The 21,535-nt window shown below is 41.4% G+C and overlaps 1 protein-coding gene and 2 long non-coding RNA genes across 5 annotated transcripts in view; 2 read left to right on the top strand and 1 right to left on the bottom strand.

Moving 5' to 3' along the window:
- LOC310723413 (uncharacterized protein) overlaps nt 1–5,051 on the bottom strand; it is a 76,285-nt gene extending 71,234 nt beyond the window's left edge. For both annotated transcript variants that reach the window (XM_083536444.1, XM_083536443.1), the window contains exons 1-3: nt 4,898–5,051; nt 4,152–4,442; nt 2,680–2,919 (exon numbers count right to left, since the gene is read on the bottom strand). In XM_083536444.1, coding sequence (XP_083392570.1) covers nt 2,680–2,919; nt 4,152–4,442; nt 4,898–4,952 — 586 coding nt within the window. In that variant the 5' untranslated portion in view covers nt 4,953–5,051. The remainder of the gene's footprint in view (nt 1–2,679; nt 2,920–4,151; nt 4,443–4,897) is intronic.
- A 501-nt stretch (nt 5,052–5,552) lies between these two features.
- Nucleotides 5,553–6,361, top strand: LOC310723435. Of its 2 annotated transcripts, XR_014532681.1 has the most exons (4): nt 5,553–5,601; nt 5,706–5,754; nt 6,073–6,142; nt 6,314–6,361. It is a non-coding gene; the product is annotated as an uncharacterized lncRNA (long non-coding RNA). The 2 variants fall into 2 exon arrangements; XR_014532682.1 differs by lacking the exon at nt 6,314–6,361 and having other exon boundaries at nt 6,073–6,206.
- A 12,639-nt stretch (nt 6,362–19,000) lies between these two features.
- Nucleotides 19,001–19,338, top strand: LOC310723441. Its single transcript, XR_014532688.1, has 2 exons — nt 19,001–19,124; nt 19,158–19,338. It is a non-coding gene; the product is annotated as an uncharacterized lncRNA (long non-coding RNA).
- Nucleotides 19,339–21,535: the final 2,197 nt, after the last annotated feature.

The following is a 21,535-nucleotide window of genomic DNA, read 5'->3' as shown; positions in this document are numbered from 1 at the left end:
TATAAAATCATACATTGTGATTTTTGGATTTTTTTTTTAGATTATGTCTCTCACAGTGGACATGCACATACGATGACAATTTCAGACCCCTCCATGATTTCTAAGTGGGAGAACTTGCAAAATAGCAGGGTGTTCAAATACTTATTTTTCTCACTGTATATATATATATATATATATATATATATATATATATATATATATATATATATATACACATACATACACACACACACACACACACACACACACACACACACACACACTGCTCAACAAAAAAAAAGGGAACACTTAAACAACACATCCTAGATCTGAATGAATGAAATATTCTCATTAAATACTTTGTTCTTTACATAGTTGAATGTGCTGACAACAAAATCACACAAAAATTATCAATGAAAATCTAATTTGTTAACCCATGGAGGTCTGGATTTGGAGTTACACTCAAAATTTTTAGTGGAAAAACACACTACAGGCTGATCCAACTTTGATGTAATGTCCTTTAAACAACACTTAAAACAAGTGGCCTCCTTGTGCCTGTATGACCTCCCTACAATGCCTGGGCATGCTCCTGATGAGGTGGCGGATGGTCTCCTTAGGAATCTCCTCCCAGACCTGGACTAATGCACTCCTGGACAGTCTGTGGTGCAACGTGGCGTTGGTGGATGGAGCGAGACATGATGTCCCTGATGTGCTCAATTGGATTCAGGTCTGGGGCATCAATGCCTTCGACACATTTTAGCCACATGAGGTCTAGCATTGTCTTGCATTAGGAGGAACCCAGGGCCAACCACACCGGCATATGGTCTCACAAGGGGTCTGAGAATCTCATGTCGGTACCTAATGGCAGTCAGGCTACCTCTGGCGAGCACATGGAGGGCTGTGCGGCCCCCCCCAAAGAAATGCCACCCCACACCATTACTGACCCACTGCCAAACCGGTCATGCTGGAGGATGTTGCAGGCAGCAGATCGTTCTCCACGGCGTCTCCAGACTCTGTCACGTGCTCAGTGTGAACCTGCTTTCATCTGTGAAGAGCACAGGGTGCCAGTGGCGAATTTGCCAATCTTGATGTTCTCTGGCAAATGCCAAACATCCTGCACGGTGTTGGGCTGTAAGCACAACCCCCACCTGTGGACGTCGGGCCCTCATACCACCCTCATGGAGTCTGTTTCTAACCGTTTGAGCAGACACATGCACATTTGTGGCCTGCTTGAGGTAATTTTGCAGGGCTCTGGCAGTGCTCCTTCTGTTCCTCCTTGCACAAAGACGGTGGTAGCGGTCCTGCTCCTGGGTTGTTGCCCTCCTACGGACTTCTCCACGTCTCCTGATGTACTGGCCTGTCTCCTGGTAGTGCCTCCATGCTCTGGACACTACGCTGACAGACACAGCAAACCTTCTTGCCACAGCTCGCATTGATGTGCCATCCTGGATGAGCTGCACTACTTGAGCCACTTGTGTGGGTTGTAGACTCTGTCTCATGCTACCGCTAGAGTGAAAGCACCGCCAGCATTCAAAAGTGACCAAAACATCAGCCAGAAAGCATGGGAACTGAGAAGTGGTCTGTGGTCACCACCTGCAGAACCACTCCTTTATTGGGGGTGTCTTGCTAATTTCCTATAATTTCCACATGTCGTCTATTCCATTTGCACAACAGCATTTGAAATTGAGTGTCAATTAGTGTTGCTTCCTAAGTGGGCAGTTTGATTTCAAAGAATTGTGACTGATTTGGAGTTACATTGTGTGTGTTGTTTAAGTGTTCTCTTTATTTTTTTGACACACACACACACACACACACACACACACACACACACACACACACACACACACACACACACACACACACACACACACGAAACTGGGGCAGTCCATAAGTCTGCAGTCTCAATCAAATTTGAATCAATCAAATTTTATTTATAGAGCGCCTTACAACAAACAAAAGGAGCACAAGGCACTTTTCAGTAAAAACATCAATAGACAATAAAATATAACGACACGGTGTACATAAAATAGCAGTCAAATCAGAGGCTATGTGTTAAAAGCTTGTTTGAAAAAAATGTGTTTTCAACCGTGATTTAAAAACACTCAGCACATTGATGCTTCGTAGGTGTGCTGGAAGTGCGTTCCACAGCTTTGGTCCCTGGACGGCAAATGACCAGCCTCCAAACTTTTTATATTTGGACTTGGGAGTGACCAGAGGGGTATGTTCAAAGAAACAGAGAGTTCTGGCTGGTTGGTAGACCGTTACTAATTCGGCGAGGTAGGCCGGGGCCAGACCATTGATGGCCTTGAACACGAACAGCAGGACCTAATAGCCGCACCCTAAGCCGCACCGGAAGCCAGTGAAGCGAGCGGAGGACAGGGGTGATGTGTGACCGTTTGGAGGTGTTGGAGAGAAGATGTGCTGCTGCATTTTGTACCAAGTAAAGCCGATTGAGGAGTGATTGGTTAAGCCCAGAGTAGAGAGCATTACAGTAGTCTATAGTCTTCGTTCAATCAATTTTTGTAGTGCAGAAATAAGTCTTCAGCTTCTGTTTGGTGATCTGGAGAATAACATTGTAGATTATTTTCCTAAAGCAGCACAGTCCATCATGTTTTATTCTTTACACTTTATATTTACACATTTTTATATGTGCTTTAGGAATAAACACACACACACACACAAAAAAAAAAAAACCTTTACCTTGACTGGGGCAGTCCGTAAGTTTAAACTCTGCAGTCTCTTCGCTCACTTCATTTGTTGCAGTGCAGAAATACGAGTCTTTAGTTTCTGGATAGGTGATATGGACACTTTCCCCAACATGAGAGAAGTCATCAGGCCCTTTCCATTTAAAGTTTGCTTGTGCTGAAGAGTCCATTGTACACTTGAGTGTAATATTTGTGACATTCTTTTCACAAGTCACTTTGGGTTTAGAAACTGGATCTGGAAAGAATAAAAAAGTGTGTATAAACCTTTTCATTAAAACAACCGTAAGGCATGTGCTTTTGGCCCATGTACCAGTACATAATAAAGCCCAATAAACTATTGAATAAAAATGTGTAAATATAAAGTGTAAAGAATAAAACTGTGATGAACTGTGCCGTTATATGAAAATAATCTACAATTGGTGTTATACACTATATTGCCAAAAGTATTGGGTCACCTGGTCATAAGTATGGTATTTGATTTTTGAGCATTACATTCCACATTTACTCTTATAATTTCCTCCACTCTTCTGGGAAGATGTTTCACCAGATTAGAGTGTGCTTGTGGATATTTGTTTTCATCAGCCACAGGGGTATTACGAAAGGCAGGTACTGATGTAGGTGAGGAGACCTGGGGTGCAGTTAGCATTCACATTCATCTCAAAGGTGTTCAGTAGGGATGAGATCAGAGCTCTATAGCAGGCCACTCAAGATCTTCCTCTCCAAAGCATGTAAACCATTTCTTCAAGGAGCTCACTTTGTGCACAGGGGCATTGCCATGCTAGAACAGGTTTGGTTTTCCAAGTTCAAGTTAATGCCAAATTTTATTAAAGCACATCTAAAGACTGTACAATTGAGTGCCTCCAGCTTTGTGGTAACAGTTTGGAAAAGAACCACATATAGCAGGAAAAGTCAGGTGACCCAATACGTTTGGCAATATGGTGTACCTGGAACAACATAAACTCAAGGTGCTTTGACACTACTCTGACTACATTTATTTATTACTTAATAACACAACGCATGACGACTACAACAAAAAAGTGGTTACTTATGCTAAGCATCTACAAACATTCATTTAACCTCACAGCCTTTTGTTTTGCTCTTTTGCAAAAACTAAATAAATAAAAATGCAGTTTTTGAGAAGAGAAACCACAAAACACAAATGTCCTTGGCCCTGTTCCCTCTCTCATAGTGAAAAACACCCAGACTGTCATAAATTGCTAACAGCCAAAACTATAGTTTGAATTTTTTAAGTCTATTTATCGGAAAATTTCACCGCCTCAGATATTAAAGTATTTTTTCCAAAGTAGGTTTAGAAATATGGCACCTCCACCAAACAGCTCTAAAGAAAGGTAAGAATGAGTGCATGAATTACTCCTGACAGAGCCATGCAGTTATAGAAAACTAATCCATACCTTTATGTAGGAGAATTCAAACAGCATTTTTAAATAAAGACTAAGAGTCACTTACCGATCACTTTAACTTGAAAAACGTTCTCCTCAAACATGGCTTTATCCTTGATTTGGTATTGACATTTATATTCACCGCTGTAATCCGTCTGCATTTTTATAGTGAGGTCTCCAGTGTTTGTGTTTAGCTTTGCGTGGTCATGGTATCGATACTGCACAGGGTCACTTCCACTGTCCCACTCAACCACCAAGTTCCCTCTGTGTTTCCACTCAATAGATGCAAGAGCTTTTTGAGCGTTTACACTAAGAGTCTGAGTTGATCCAGTCGCAAATTTCTTAACCTCTACAGAACCTAACAAATCAAAGAAGGAAACAGAATTAAATGTGTGCCATAATATACTTCAAAATATTACTTACAATACATTTTAAACTACATATTCTATATACTGTTAAAATAATAAAAGAAGGAAAATATAAATAAACCTATACAAAATGCCTTTCAATAGGGAAAGGTGGTTTCCCTTGTTTGTCGGATTTCCCCCAAAAAACTTAAATGGTGAAACTCATAATGAATGCTTAATTTGCTGTTATATTTCTAATTAAAAATAGATGAGACGCAACACATTTCAAAACAATTATCAAAACGATGAGTTAAAAAATTCTCTTTTCGTTTGTCAGTACCCACCCAAAACTCCTAACACCGGAAATACTAATCTGTATTTCTTAACCCCAATCCAAATTACTCACTGTAGCTATAAATAACTTAATTAAAATTGAATGTGTTCATATTTGGCAGTTTTAACTTACCTGCACTAAAAATGTATAAAAATACAAAGACGAGAGAGAATGCACCGGCAGCCATTTTCTTTAGGTTTCGTTTTTGAGAAAGGGTGTAAACTTCCGCCTTTTTAACGCTGAAAATGTGGTCGTGCTCAGTAACCACAAATATCACATCAAAACAACTCAGACCAAGACCAATGACGACCAAGAGAATCGATATTGGGAACTACTCCAGTCCATGTCTTCCTCACTGACTGTTCCCCCAACATCTGATTATCCTGAGTATCTGGTTGATCTCTGTTTATCCTATGGTGATTATACAATGGGAATGAAATAAACTATTAGGGAAGCTGCACCCAATTGGCCATTGTAACATTTCAGCTGTTACAGCATTACAGCATGTTGCTGTTTGTTGTTTTCAAGACTCATTTATCAGGCTTGATACAAACAAGTCTATTAAAATGGTTGTTTACAATCAAATGTCTGACTTCCTACTGTCTGACCAGTCTAAACTTTTAAAGCATCATATTCCACAGAAACTACTCTTGTGTCCATTACTAAGAAGTTATATGCCACTAGATCAGACAGTCTTTATTTTATTTTTAAGTTCTATTTATTTGTGGCATAGAATACCAAGGTATTTATTTGTGGCATAGAATACCAAGGTTTGCTTCCTATCCATAGGGTTTGGTTATATAGGTGGAGCTGGAGGAGATCCTGGACTCCTAGATGTATGAGTAGATCAATGTGTTCTTTTCATATTTATTCTGCATGATTATCATTTTACCAACATTAAAACTATTTATATAACTTAATAGATTTTATTCATTTACAGGTGCGGCCCATTGCAGATGTCAACATTAAGCCCTAGACTTTTGCCCCAGGTGAATGTTTCAGGAGTGTGAGCAAAAATAATAAGAACTTTGTAATGTTTGTTTTATGATTAGCTCATATAAGTAATATTTAATTAATTATATTAATTAAATTTATTTATTAATTAATGAGTGGGCTATAGCAGATATAAATAAAATTTGAACATATTTTGCTCTTTGTGTGTGTTTTAGGAATGTGATCAAAAGCAGCATAAAGAAGTAAAAAATGTTTTAAAGAGTTATTGAGATTAGTGCAATTTCATTTACCATTTGCAGATGTAAACAGTAAGTATTCAAATGTGATGCTCTTCTGCTCCATGTGTGTCTTAGCAGCATGAGTGACAGTGAGAGGCTCACAATTATCTAAAGATCAAGTAAAAAGAAATGAAGGAGACTAAAGGTAAACTTTCCTTCAAATGTAAGCATGAATACTATTGTGCATGTTCAATACTTTTCCTCCACAAATACATTTATAGGTGTTCTCATGAAAGATCAGTCATTCAATACAAGTGTTTGAAATTGTCTGTAGAAGTATATAAAGACGATAAGCCTATAATAAACATACTTTTAGGTCTTTTTGAGAGAAGCAAAAGAAAAACATCAGAAGGCTGTGAAGACCCTGTGAGGAACAGTATAGGAGACAGGGAACCTGCTTTATGAAAGTAACAAGAAGTTAGATAAGCTAATGGATGTAAGCAGATACAACTCCTGCATCACACAGCTTTAGTGATATATGAAGACTTTTTCATATTTTTGCTGTATGATTAGTTTTATGTTACCAAAATGAAAATAAATTATTAGTTCCAAATTCTTAATTATTAGAAATTACCCATTGCATACGGAAATATTAACACGCAAGTTTAAACCTCTTTTCAACCACGCGTGTGTTTTAGGGGTGTGAAGAACAGCAGAATGCTAACATTATCCTCCGGTACAGGAACAGTGAAATTAGACTAAAGTTAAAGCATTGCAAAAAGATACTAATTGTAAGTTTTTTGTCTGAGCTATGACTGCTGTAGATCTTTTTTCAATTTGCAGCTGTGATGCTCTTGGGTATGGGCGTGTTTTAGGAGTGTGAGAGACAACGGAAGTCTCACCTTCTCCTGCAGTTTGAATACATGTGGAGAACATTGCTATGCTGGAGGAGGAGGAGACTGATCTGAAAGGCCTTGTGGAGACTTTGCAAGAAACAAGACATTTAAAACCTGTGTTCTGAAAGTTTAGAGAGTGCAATGAGCTAACAAATGCAAACAGAAACTTTAGGTTACTTACGTAACCCTGGTTCTCTGATAACAGGAGTGAGGTATCTCACTATGGGAACCACGTCACACCACGTCTGTCGGCTGACAGACCTATCACGACAGTGATGCAGGGGTCCCGCCTCCCTATAAACACCACTGCTGGTGGTCCCTGCCTTATTCTCACATATCTCTTCTCCGTGCACTGCAAGGAGGGAAGTGCGGTGAGATACCTCACTCCTGTTATCAGAGAACCGGGGTTACATAAGTAACCTAAAGTTCTCTTTCAAACATCCGTTCGGTATCTCACTATGAAATATAGACAACTCCCGTATTGCAGATATGCTGTCCGAAGCAGGTGTCAACCAACTCAGTGGTGTGATAAAAAGAGATAATTCCTCTCACCGAAGAGAGCGGAAATGTAAGAGAAATGACAATATCCGATCCACGATGGTTTATAATCCATTGTCATTCCCTGTCATACACAGTGTACATGCCCAAAATATACATATACACGCATATACACAAATACATCTATCTATCTATCTATCTATCTATCTATCTATCTATCTATCTATCTATCTATCTATCTATCTATCTATCTATATATATATGTATATATATATATATATATATAAATATATTACACACTCAGGACGGAATGAGCCAGCGAAGGCTCCGTGACGTCCAGCCTATAAAAATGGACAAAAGTGTGCGGCGAAGCCCAGCAAGCTGCCGCACAAATGTCCTGAATTGACACGCCCTTAAAAAGCGCCCACGAAGTGGTCAAGCCTTGGGTACTATGAGCCCTCAGTCCTTACGGAGGGTTAAGACCCCCGCTATTATAACTTATAATAGCCTCCACGAGCCAATGGGACAGGCGCTGCCGGGAAACAGGATTTCCTTTACGGGAATCAGCCCATGAAACAAACAGCTGATTACTCCGTCTCAATCCCTTCATCCTGTCAACATAGTGACGTAATGCACGGACAGGACACAGACAGTGAAGCCGCTCCTCCTCCGCTGAGGAAAAAGGAGGCGGATGAAAAACCATTAAATCCACCTGTCTGCAGGCGAAGGCTGACTCGCTCACCTTAGGGATAAATGCTGGATTAGTCTTGAGAGTCACTCGCGAGAAATCCAAAACAACAAAGCAAACTTCAGCGACAGGAGCTTTAAGTCAATACTCTCTATCGGCTCGAAAGGAGGCTGAGAGAACGTGCTCAGGACCACTGACAGATCCCACGGCGGAATCAGCGGCTTTGAGAACATGTTCAGGCGCCGCGCCCCCTTCATAAACCTGCACACGAGCGGGTGATGACTGATAGTATTACCGTCAATCCCTACGTGGCATGCAGAAACAGCAGCGAGATAAACCTAAACAGTTGAAAACGCCCTGCCCTTATCCAAAAGTGCTTGCAAAAAGCACAACACATCTGCCACAGAACAGTGAAAAGTGATAATATGTCTCTGAGCACACCATAATTCAAACACACTCCATTTCCTATCATATGCAGAGCACGTCGAAGCAGCTCTCGCATTCTGAATCGTTTCAATCACCCTCGGAGGCAAACCAGTGACACTGAGATTCATCCTCTCACAGGCCAGGCCCAGAGAGCTACTCTGCGGCGCACTTGCGAGAGGAGATCCCTGCGCAACGGGAGAGGCCAGGGTCGATCGTGCAGGAGTTGGAATATTTCCGTCAGCCACACTTTCCCTGGTCAGTTTGGAGCGATTAGTATTACAGAGTGACCGCCGTCTCTTACTCTTTTTAGAGTCGGCACGATCAAACTTAGTGGGGGAAATGCGTAAAGCAGAACGTTTGGCCACGGGTGGGCTAACGCATCCACACGCATAGGTGCACCGCTTCTCGCCAGAGAAAAGAACAGGGGGCAATGAGTGTTTTTGTGCAAGGCGAAGAGATCTACGGCGGCCCGGCCGAATCTCTCCTATAACAGGTTCACCACCTGAGGATGGAGAGACCACTCCCAGTACAGGGGATTTCCCCTGGACAAGAGATCTGCCCCCGCATTCATCACTCCCGGCACATGAGTCGCTCGCAGCGACAGGAAATTCTCCATGCCCCACACCATGAGATCTCGTGCTAGACAGTGAAGTCGAGGAGAGTGCGCTCCGCCCTGGCGATTTATGTACGCCACCGCCATCGTGTTGTCTGATCTGACTAATACGTGGTGACTCCGAAGAAACTGCACGAGATGTTTTAAAGCTAGAAACACCGTTAACAGCTCCAGAAAGTTTATGTGTGCGCACCGAAGCGAAACGGGCCATTTCCCTTTCGCTATCCTGCCTTCGCACACCGCACCCCAACCTGTGAGTGACGCATCCATTGTCACTACTTTTCTCAGGGAAACAACCCCCCAGCGGGGTTCCCGATCCGAGAAAAACGCGATCTCTCCTGTGATGGAGAGCGAGTAAGCACAGCGATGTCACCATCACCGTGCGATTGAGGTGGCGCTTCGGACATAAGCGCTGCGCCGTCACTCAGCACTGAAAATCTCTCATTTGCAACAGTTCCAACAGTATGACAGACAATGGCTTCCATCAGCCCCAGCAGGCGTAGACAGAGTCTGAATGAAACTTTTTTTCCTCCCTGGAAAAGAGAGAGACAACTGCGAATCGACCTAATGCGCTCTTCCGATAGAAAAGCCTGATATAGGTCTTCCTGAGTTCAGCCTGAGACCCAGGTATATTATTTCCTGTGTGGACACCAAGCAGCTTTTTGTCTCGTTTATTCTGAAACCTAAGCCGGTCAGGTGAGACAGAAGCACACTCGTATCCACCTCCGCTTGCTGCCGTGACAGAGCGCAGAGGAGGAGATCGTCCGAATACGCTGACACTCTTAGACCCGCCGTTCTCAACGGAGACAGTGCAGCGTCGACAAATTTGGTAAAGACCCGCGGAGCTAGAGCTAGCCCGAACGGACCCGCCAAATATTCGTAGGCTGTGCCAAATATTCATAGGCAAAGCGTGGAAATACGCGTCCTTCAGATCCACTGATGTAAACCAGTCTCTGGGACGAATAACACTGTACAAAGCTTTCAATGTGAGCATTTTGAACTTGTACTTTCTGAGGTGCTTGTTGAGGTTCCATAAATCCAAAATGGGACGGAGACCCCCCCTTTTTTGGGAATGACAAAGTACCGGGAATAAAAGCCGAGCTGGCTGTCCTCTCGCAGCACCGATTGAATTACCCCTTTGCTTAGTAAGGAGGTTATTTCGTCCTCCAAAACCTGAGCAGATTCACCCTCTGCAGTCGACCAAATCACGCCGTTGAAAAGCGGTGGTCTCACGGCAAATTGAAGGCGATATCCGTGCTGTATTGTGGATATCGCCTTCAATTTGCCGTGAGACCACCGCTTTTCAGCAGCGTGATTTGGTCGACTGCAGAGGGCAAATCTGTTTAGGTTCTGGAGAAAGTGAAAAAATCCACACACAACTCTCCGCGCAAGCAGAGAGCGGGCCTCTGCGGCTCTCGCTCACAGACGGCGCGGTGGCACCATCTGGCGGCGGAGCCGGGGGTTGCAACTCTGATTCGAGTTATTTTATTGTGTGTGTGGATTTTTTCACTTTCTCCTTTTTTACACACATCTGTGCCTTCGGCCTACGGCCTGGATGCACAGAACAAATCTTTAATATTGTTCAACGAACATGGAACATCCTGCCCTTTCTCTTGCATAACGCATTTCCGTGACACACGTCGGTACAGCAGGAATCAGCTGCTTAACTGGGGAAGTGCGCGATGGCAGCCTTTTCCTATCATATAAATCCCTCTCAGCGTCGGGATGCACCTGCTGAGATGGCCATTCGATGGAGAGTTTTTTGGCTGCTCTCCTACACACCTCCACAAGGTCCAGCTCACCTGGCATAGGGGAAGGGCCCGTAGCACTTCCAGGCCTGGAGAGAAGATCAGGAGGGAGGATAGCATCCTCCTCATCGTCCTCCAAATCTTCCTCCAAAAAATAAGCGACCTCATCATCTCCCTCTTCCTCACCCTTGTTATCGAGTAGAGAGTTTGATTCGAAGAGTGAAGGAAGGACAGGAGAAACCTCGTCCATCAACTCTCCCCAGCTGTACTGTGCTTGTAAAGCAGCCTCGTCCCTCTCTGCGGGTAGCAGAGACATGGGTCCCCTTTATTTGCGGCCGCGACTCGTATGTGCCGCTCCTGAACCCTTGACTGGTAAAGAGCGCAGGGCGGGCAGCACTCGGGGGTTAGCGAGCACGGTTTGAGCATGCCGACCTCCCAAGCACACGGAATGAGAGTCTTTTGCTGGGATCGTAGACCCGCATGCACACAGTTGAGATGAAACTTTCCCCACCGTGCACCCGGATGAACTCGCAGTCACCATAACGGAGGTGCAATCACCGGAAAAAAAGGAAAAGACGAGATTACCACGACGTGCTTCTCGAAACGGGTCTCGAACGATATTTCACTATTTGCTTGACGCGATGTGAAAAGAAAGAAAGAAACAGCAGAAGGAAATAACCACTTTGACAGTGAATATTCTCCTCAAGAAAGCAGCCGCGCTCGGAGACGTACCTTAACGGCCTGTCTGTGAACAGTTAAGCGACCACCCCCTAGAGGATCTGCTGAGGATAGCTTCCTAATAGGATCTTCACGGGAAAGAGAACGAGAATAAGGCAGGGACCGCCAGCAACGGTGTCTATAGGGAGGCGGGACTCCCGCATCACTTTCGTGATTGGTCTGTCAGCCGACAGACGTGGTGTGATTGATGCTTCCAGGATTGGTCACGCCCGAGGCGATTCCCATAGTGAGATACCGAACGGATGTTTGAAAGAGAACAACTCTGTCATTAAGCAGCTCCTTTTATTTTAAGTGGACTGAAGGCATTGTCTTGCTGAAATATGCAGGGTCTTCCCTGAAAAAACATCTTTTGGATGAAAGAATATGTTGTTAAAACCTGTATATACCTTTCAGCATTTATAATGCCCTTACAGATGTTCAAACTGTCCATTCCATAGGCAATATTGTACCCCCAAACTATTAGAGAAGCAGGCTTTTGAACTGAGTGCTGATAACAAGCTGGATAGTCTCCCTCTTCTTTAGTCTGAAAGAGATTTCTCTAGATACTTATCATGATATTATGTACTGTAGTTGATGAGATATTTACATTTTTTGCAATTTATGTTGGGAACTAAAATTGTTCCACAATTTGTAGACAAATATTTTTTGCAGATTGGAGAATCTCTGCCCAACTTTTCTTCTAACATACTCTTTTTTTTAATATCCAGTCATGTTACTGGCCTGTTGCCAATTAACCTAATATTTGCAGAATATTCCTGGATACGTTTCTTTTTAGTAACACTTACTTTTCCCCAACCCCAAAATTTTTAATCCTACTGTGGCAATTAAATTCTAAATTACCTATATTTTTTCCTGAAAATGGTAAATTTCCACAGTTTAAAGATTTGATATGTTTTTTTTTGTTCTGTTGTAAAGAAAATATTGTTTTATGAGATTAGCAAATCATTGGATTATTTGCATATTTTATTTACATTTTGCAAATCACAAATTTTATTTGGTTTATCATTTATATCCAGTGGCAGGCCGTGCATTTGGTACCTGTGCCTTCAGTGGGGACTTACCCGACTTAATCCACCTCTTAATACCACCACTATCACGTCGCAATTATAGAAACCATCAGTACTAAACAAAAACGCAATATAACAACGCGTGGCATTACAGAGAGAGAGGCATTTCACATATGGAGGGTGAATACCATTTTACTTAAGCAAGCTCCAAACCTCTACACTACAAGCACAACCATGCCATGTACATCATCTGGAGCAGTTCAGAATCAATATTTGTCTAATAACATGAGAAAAACATTAAAAATTTAAATCAAATACAACCTACTTACCAGAGATGCATACTCATGATTTGCAACTCTCCTCAGAGGCTGTGAGCCAGTGGTACTGCTTGTAGGCACTGGTCTGGAAGTGGCAAACAAACCCGTTCCCGGACTGAGACAAGCTAGCTAGCTTCGGGGTTGGCTGACCTCTCCTCATGATGTCTAGTTTGTCTAAATGTATTAATGTGTGCAGATCGCTACAGATGTGTTTTGCTAGTCGAACTTGGCTGTAACAGTTTCACTCTGACCAACCATTCAGAGGACAAAAAAATGCTGAGCCTGTGAGGCGAATTTAAAATCCGATTGGTTAAAGAAACAGACCCATTGCTACAAAATACACTGGCCAGCACTACTGATTGTGAAAGCACTGGCTAGATTAGATTGACATGGCAGCACATAGAGGCTGAAATCTAATTGGACAAAAAATCTAACATCCACATAGTGCATGTACTGTAAGCAGTGCAGCCAAGAGAAACACTATGAAATTAGGAGAATAAACTGTTAGGAATAAATTATTTCAATGTCATGGAACAAATATTAGAATTTTGGTTGTAAATGTAGGTCAGTGCTTTTGATAGTGTTTGGGCCAGCAGGAAAGGCCTTGCTGGCCCTGACGGCCCACCACTGTTTATATCATGGATACTTTTCCAGCATCACTAGAGGACTCCCATGGTAATACCCGACTCTGACTATTCCTCTCCAGGCCTCCAGAGCACATTCATTCAAATTTTATTTTAGTTTTTTGTTGATGTTACTTCCTTTTCCTATGGAAGCCCATTTCTGAATAATAAAAAAAAGGTTATTGCAATTTTTGAACTTTCTTTCTCAGAATTGCGTGATACAAACTCTCAATACTGATTTTTTCTCTCAGAATTGTGAGATTTTTTTAATATATCTGAGTAAAGAAAGGACATTGTGAATAAACCTGTGTTGAGTTGAATGTTTTAATGTCGCTTCTTATACATTTATTTATATTTATTATAAAAATGGTCAAACAGAAATCCAAACAGAAAAATGTAAAGAGTGAAAGTAAAAAATTGTCTGAAATAATAATTTAGTAATAAGTTAGAAGTACCTGATACCAGAAAAATTTACTTAAGTACAGTAACAAAGTATTTATACTTTGTTAATTCCCACAGTGGATCATCTATCTCCATACCTCTCTGTCCTCTATATCTGCCTCTATCAAACCAACAAACCCGCATGTCTTCCCTCACCACATTCATAAACCTCCTCATTGACCTTTCTCTTTTCCTCCTCCCTGGCGGCTCCATATTCAGCATTCTCCTACCGATATACCCCATGTCCCTCCTCTGCACATGTCTAAACCATCTCAATCGTGCCCCCCTCACCTTGTCTCCAAAACATCCTACATGTCAAAACCTTACAGTCTCCAATCTCTTTCAGGTTGCATCTCCTACATAGAACATGTCCACCTATGTGCACCTTCCTCCACTCTTATGTCACCCCATGCTCGTCATTCTTCTTAAAATAAGCATTTACCACTGCCATTTCCATCCTTTCAGCAAAATCTACCACCATCTATCCATCTACCACCATCACCACATTCCTCTTCTTATGACCATACCTACCCACCACCTCCTCATCACCACTGTTTCCTTCACCATCATGAGCATTAAAGTCTGCCCCACTCACAAATCTTTCTTTCCTAGGTACTCTCTTCTCCACTTCATCTTACTCACTCCAGAATTATTTTTTCTTCTCTATCTCACAACTCACTTGAGGAGCATAGGCACTTATTACATTTATTATCACCTCTTCAACTTTCAGCTTCACATCACTCTATCAGAAACTCTCTTCACCTCTACTACACTCTTACTGTACTTTTCCAGCAGGATCACACCTACACCATTTCCCATTTCTTTCCATCCACACCATGATAGAACAGTTTAAACCCACCACCAATGTTCCAGGCCTTAGTCACACAACATGTCTATCTTCTCTGCTCCATCATATCAGCTACCTCTCTCCCTTTACCAGTCATACCAACATTTAAAGTGCCCACTCTAACCTCCACTCTCCTACACTTTTTTCTTTGCTGTCTCTGTTGACGTCTTCTCTCCTTTGGCCAACAGTAGCCAAATTTCCACTGGTACCCTGTTGGCTAACAATACTTGTGGCGGTCGTTGGTAACCCGGGCCCCGACCGATCCAGTATGAAATTCTGGTTCATGATCCACATATTTGATTTGCACATGTTTTATGCTGGATGCTCTTCCTAATGCATCCTTTCAAGTCAAGTCAAGTCAAGTTTATTTGTATAGCGCTTTTCACAACATACATTGTCTCAAAGCAGCTTTACACAAATCAACAGTGAAGGTGAATGGTGTGTGTTTGTCCCTGATGAGCACGCCGTGGCGACTGTGGCAAGGAAAAACTCCCTTAGATGTTATGAGAAAGAAACCTTGAGAGGAACCAGACTCAAAAGGGGAACCCATCCTCATTTGGGTGACATCAAGAGTTTGATCATAAATCTTTCAACAATACAGAACACTGGAGAGTGAGAACTAACATGATTACTGGAGTATAAGATTATAAGTGATGTTCTTTCTGCAGTCTTATACAGTCTATATGGTTAGTAGCTCCTAGTTTTATAAGCTCAGCCTTTGTGATCATCACAGATCCAGCATCAGCTTCTCCATGCCAGAGCCTTTAAACACTCCAGGAGGTCCAATGTCAAACTCCACACATGTAGCGCGATCCAAATGGCACTGGTACGTCTCTAGATGGTTCGGGATGTTTGCGAGTTCGGCATCTACTTCTTCAAAGGTCCGTAATCCAGTCAATCATTTCATGAGTCCACAGAATGAGATGTGATGGAGGAGCTTCGTAATCAATAGCAATACCAGGGGTGTAGCAATCATTTCAAAAGTGGGGGGGGGACAAAACGTCTAGTGTTACCTGTTTTTTTTTTTTTTCAGTTATCCCTTGTGTGATTGACAGGTTTTATTTTTTAATCATAATTTTTTTTTTTTGCTTTATAATTATATATGATTATAAAACAAAGAAAGGAATAAATACAACAGCTTGCCACTGGGACAGTACCCTTATGTAACCCTTGGTTAAAAAGGTATTACAAATAAAAAAAGGAACCGACTACGCCACCTGGGTTATTTATTCACCCAGGAAAATAGATTAAACCCAAAAGAATAATTAAACCAAAAAAAGTTACAAAAATATGAAGGACCCTGCTGGTTCGGAAGGGATTAAAGACAGAGACGTGACTTTCCAAGAATAGTACAAATTTATTAAACAAAAGAATGCCTAAAAATATTTTAATACCATTTACAGCTTACCAGTTATTTACCCACAATCGGAGAGACTAGATTACATCCTCTTTGTAACAGAAGGGACAGAGCACACAGCAAATCAATGCATAATTCTTAAAAACAAGAATAAACAAAAAATTAACCCAAAACACACAATCAATCTCCCCTTCTGTTTAAGTCTCAAGAATCACAGCTCATCAGATAGTTACATGTGGAAATAGTTATGTAAATGGTACATACACTTATACACACGTTAAAAAGAGAAAAACAATTAACTCCCGATTAATATTTAAAAAGCGTCCAAACGGCTCACGGAGCAAAATACCAAGCCTGTTAATTTAATACACCTGCGCAAGAGATAACTATCCAAGTCCTTACTCAAACATAGCACAGAACCGTTGCGCAGAATAATCTTTTAAAACACTCAGTAATACAGCGGTTTACAACTGCGACGTCCGCTTAGTCTAAACTGTAACCCAACAAGCTAATTCGGGGTTATAAAACAGTGTGTAAAAGCATATACGAAACAGGTAAGAAACAGCGGCTAACGCTCTTTGGCCGCACCTCACAAACGGGGTTAAACTATTATCACTTTATGCTACCTGCGTGTATGCACACCTCCCTTTTCTAGCCACCCAGCCTACAGATAAGAAAGGAATCAATGTGCCCCGCTCAACTGTGCTTTTTATAAAGCCACAAAAACGCCGAAATAATTACGTGGCACAGGTGTGCTCAATGTCAAAGCGCAACTCCACAGCAGTGGGCGTGTCTTCGGATTTAAAATGCACAAATTATTTATGCATGTCTATTTGTCTTCATTTTAAAGACATTCAACCGGTCACACTTAAAAGGACATCTTTGTACCTTATTTACCCCAAAAATTTATAGTTGTACATTAAGGTACACATTGGTACTCTAAGGTAGTAATGTGTACCTTTTTGAGTATAAAGTACAAAGATGTCCGTATAATGGTAGTAAGAGTATATTGTTTACATATTTCAAATTGTATTTTGCTTCCCGTGGGCTCACCACCTGCAGGAGGGACCGTAAGGGACGGTGCTGTGAGGATTGGGCAGCAGTCGAAGGCGGGGGCCTGCTTAGACTGCTGCCCCCGCGACCCGAATTACGGATAAGCGGGAGACAATGAATGAATGAAATTGTATTTTGTGTATGCACAGTACATGGCACACAGTAATGGATACTTGCACATTCAAATAATACTTTATTTTGTTCTATTCTACAGTCCATGTTTCAGGAATAAAACAAGTAATTCGAAACAAACTATTGAAAGAAAATATGTATTGAACTCAACTGACAAACATGTCAAGACCCGATATCAATTATACAATGAGATGAAATAAACATTTAGTGTCACTTTTTTTAAGCTTCCTGGCTGGTTTGTTTGAAAGTAGTAGCTTTTTACACCGTGTTAAAGCGAACATATAAAAAGTGAACATTTGTCCAAGCAGCTATTTATCCTCATAATCCTTTAAATCCTTTAAAACTTGCTAATTATTTAACAAGAGCAACAGGCAGAGCTACTAAACATTGTGCAACACAATTCGGATACCATATGCCAACTTACACTGCTTGACTTTTTTGTAAAAAAGGAGTGAAGCGTTTTTTGCCGCTTTGAGCTCATCGCAACCGAATGTTGGATGGCGCGCGGGACCGCGGATGCGACTCGAGCTACAGTACTAGAGCGTGTGATGATGACGTAACAAGTGAGTGACTGATTGCCATGGATACGTGAACGTCATGTATGGGTGATTCTTAGACTATGGGCACTTTTATGTTCTTTGATCATATTTTAAAAAATACATATCATTTTTCACAAATTATTTTTTCTTTGTCACACTATCAATAAAAACACCTTTAAAAAAAATGTACTACCTTTCTATTATGATTTTTTCATACTTTCCAACCTCCTTATAGGTGCCAAAATCACTGTTTTCTCCTTGTCGCACACCCAGACTTTTAAACTTCAACAATATAAATACAGTTTAAAAATATGACTTATCTGGTAACTATTAATGTACCTGAATTAAACACTAGTAAAATAATTAAAATACATTATAGTAATTAATCTGAGACTAATGTCAATATTACTTTTTATACAAAATATCAGAGGTGGGAGACTCGAGTCATATGACTTGACTTGAGTCACAATTTTCTGGACTTGAGACTTACTTGACTAGATCTCTGAAAAGACTCGACTTGACTTTAGACTTGCTCCTTGTGACTTTAGACTTGACTCGGACTTGTGCCTATTTACTTGAAATGACTTGTGGAAATAATTTCTTTAAATTATTGTGATTTTTTAATATATTTAAGAATGAACTATATATTTTCCAATAAGTCGGCGAACCCAATCTACTCTTTCGCATGCGTAAACCGCTAGACTGCCAAAACAGCAGATCCCTCCGCGGACAAAACAACATGGACACCACAACAACAACACCAGCCCCAGCCCCGAGGATAATAAAGTTTGGGTTTAGAGATTACGCGTACACGGCCAAGAAAAGAACGGCTGTGTGTAATATCTGCAGTGACAAGATAAGTGATTCATTGTTTTATTTTTTTTACATTATTAAAGATATTAGAAAATTAATGAAAAGCCCTAGAGTAACATAATCAATAATAATAGTTTGTGGATAACTCTTAACAGAACAAACAATGTTGGGTTCATCACCTTTTAAAAACCACTGCCTCTCTTGTACAGTAAGATTTTTTTTTTCTGATATTGATATTCTACTTTGAGTATGCAACCCATTGTTTGGTGTCTGATGAGATGACAGAGTACTTTACACTTATAGCTACAGTGAAACCCCGTTGCACGAGCAAACTCACGCTGCCGGTTCCCCGTTTTCGGCGGAGGGTCGCATCAGTCGCTTAGTTGATGACGCTTAGTTCAAGTGATTGGAGGGTGCATTTAAGGAGGAGAGCGTGTGTGTGTGTGTGTGTGTGTGTGTGTGTGTGTGTCAGAGTGTGTCAGAGACGTGCTGCGTGGGGCACTAAGTAGACCGACACAAAAAAACAAAAAACAAATAAAAGTGGCTCCCGTATTCATACGCTCTCCCACAGTAACTTTTTTTAGTTTTATATTTTTATTTCACTAGAAATCTTGAAAAATGTCTCCCAAGAAAATCAGTGATGGTGCTGTGAAAACGAAAGTAAATAGAAATATAGCTGCAAGCAGCGATGGCGGGCCCTCGCACATTTGTGTATCGGTGCCTCCCAAAAAACAATGCACAGTGGGCAAGTGCATCAAGTGGGTAAATATCAGTGGACTATTTTATGTTGTTACTAACTCATTTGGGGACTGTAGGTAAAAGAAACCCCACATTTTAGACAAACGGGGGCGCTAGTGAGCCACTTAAAAGACACACCTTTGTCTGAACTTTTTGTCCACACTTAACAGCCGATAAATGTGATGTATGTGTCAAATTTCAAGTTAATCTAAGCACGCCACAAGCCTTAAATATGCAAAATAAAAGTAAAGTTTGACGCGTTGCCATGGGAACAGCGTTCGAGATCGAAAAATCCCTTCGCAGTTTATCATCTACAATGTCTCGCCATCATGTTGACCACGTTTGGTGTCAATCGCATGAATATCCTGGTGAGGAGTATTTAAAAGTTCACCACATACAACTGTCAAAAAATCCACCTTTTGTGACTGACACACTTCCTGGCGCCTGTTGGTGGTGCTATGTCCGAGATTGACAATAGGCACATCGATGCGATCAAAATCCTTGGCCGAACATACACACGTGTCATCCGAATAAGACATTTTTTGCTTTAGATATTAGACACTTCCTGTTTCCCTGAATTCACCATAAATTTGTCGCATCGCCATGGCAGCACTGTTCGAGATATCAAAAATCCCTTCGCAATTTAGCAAGGGCAATGTCTCGGCATCATGTTCACCACGTTTGATGTTAATCGCATGAATTCCCTAGTTGGAGTATTTAAAAGTTCACCGCATGCACTTATATAACAACCCAACATAGCCGACTTCCTGTTGGGCAGAGCTAATAGGTTTGATTGTGAAAGTTGTTCGGGTCAAAGAGATCTATATGCCTACCAAGTCTCATGCATGTGCGTACATGTTTGCCCGATCTGTGCACCAATATTTGTTTTTGCATTACAGGGGGCGCTACAGAGCCCTATTGCCACGCTTATGTTCCAGCCCCTGACCGGTCCTAATGGCAGACGACTTTGACGTCTGTGCCAAATTTCCGGTGTTTTCGAGCATGTTAAGGCACCCAAAGTGCATGCCAAGAGCTTAAATATGCCTGAAATAAAAGTAAAGTTTGACGCATTGCCATGGGAACAGCGTTCGAGATATCAAAAAGAATCCCTCGCAATTTATCATCTACAATGTCTCAGCATCATGTTGACCACATATCCTGGGAGGAGTATTTAAAAGTTCACCACATGCAACTGTTAAAAAAAATCCACCTTTTGTGATTGACACACTTCCTGGCGCCTGTTGGTGGCGCTATGTCCGAGATTCACAATAGGCACATTGATGCAATCGGAATCCTTGGCCGAACATACCCACCGCGTATGGTCTGAATAAGACATTTTTTGCTTTAGATATTAAACACTTCCTGTTCTCCGAATTCACCATAAATTTGTCGCCTCATGCTACATGTTTTTGCATTACAGGGGGCGCTACAGAGCCCCCCTGCCACACCCGTGTTGCAGCCTTTGCCCCGGCCTAGTGACAAACGATTTTGACGTGTGTGCCAAATTTCAAGAGTTTTCGAGCATGGTAAGGGACCCCAATTGGCCAATGTGTGTAAAAAAAAAATAAAAAAAAATAAATAAAATAATAAATTCTAAGGAAAACAATAGGGCTTCGCACCTTTGGTGCAGGCCATTCTGTCCTGCTCCTCGGTGCTTGGGCCCTAATGACCATGGAAACCGAGGAGGTTACGAGCGTTTTGTGCGTCTCACACTCGCAATTAACCACTACCACATGAGTAAGTGTTAAATTATGTTTATGTTACGGTAATTTGCGGTGTATTTGTTTTTAAAAATAGGCAGAAATAAGTGACCGAATGACATCTCGGAACGGATTAAATCACTTTTACATTCATTCCTGTGGGAAAATTAGTTTGAACATACGAGCAAATGGACACACGAGCAATTTTCAAGCACGAATTATGCTCGTACAACGGGGTTCCACTGTATTATTATTACTATATGTTGAGATGGGGGCATGTGACTGTTCACTCTATGTTTACACAGATACATCAGGGTATTCATAGATAGAAATGTTCAAGTTTAACAGCTGTAGTTCTGACTCCTCCTGAGAAGGGAACATCAGCACATTCTACTGTCTAAAAAACGTACAATAATATGAAATT

Source organism: Silurus aristotelis, assembly GCF_946808225.1.
Source record: "Silurus aristotelis genome assembly, chromosome: 3".
Taxonomy (NCBI): domain Eukaryota; kingdom Metazoa; phylum Chordata; class Actinopteri; order Siluriformes; family Siluridae; genus Silurus; species Silurus aristotelis.
The sequence above is the reverse complement of the archived record's forward strand: the minus strand, read 5'-3'. Positions and strand labels throughout refer to the sequence as shown.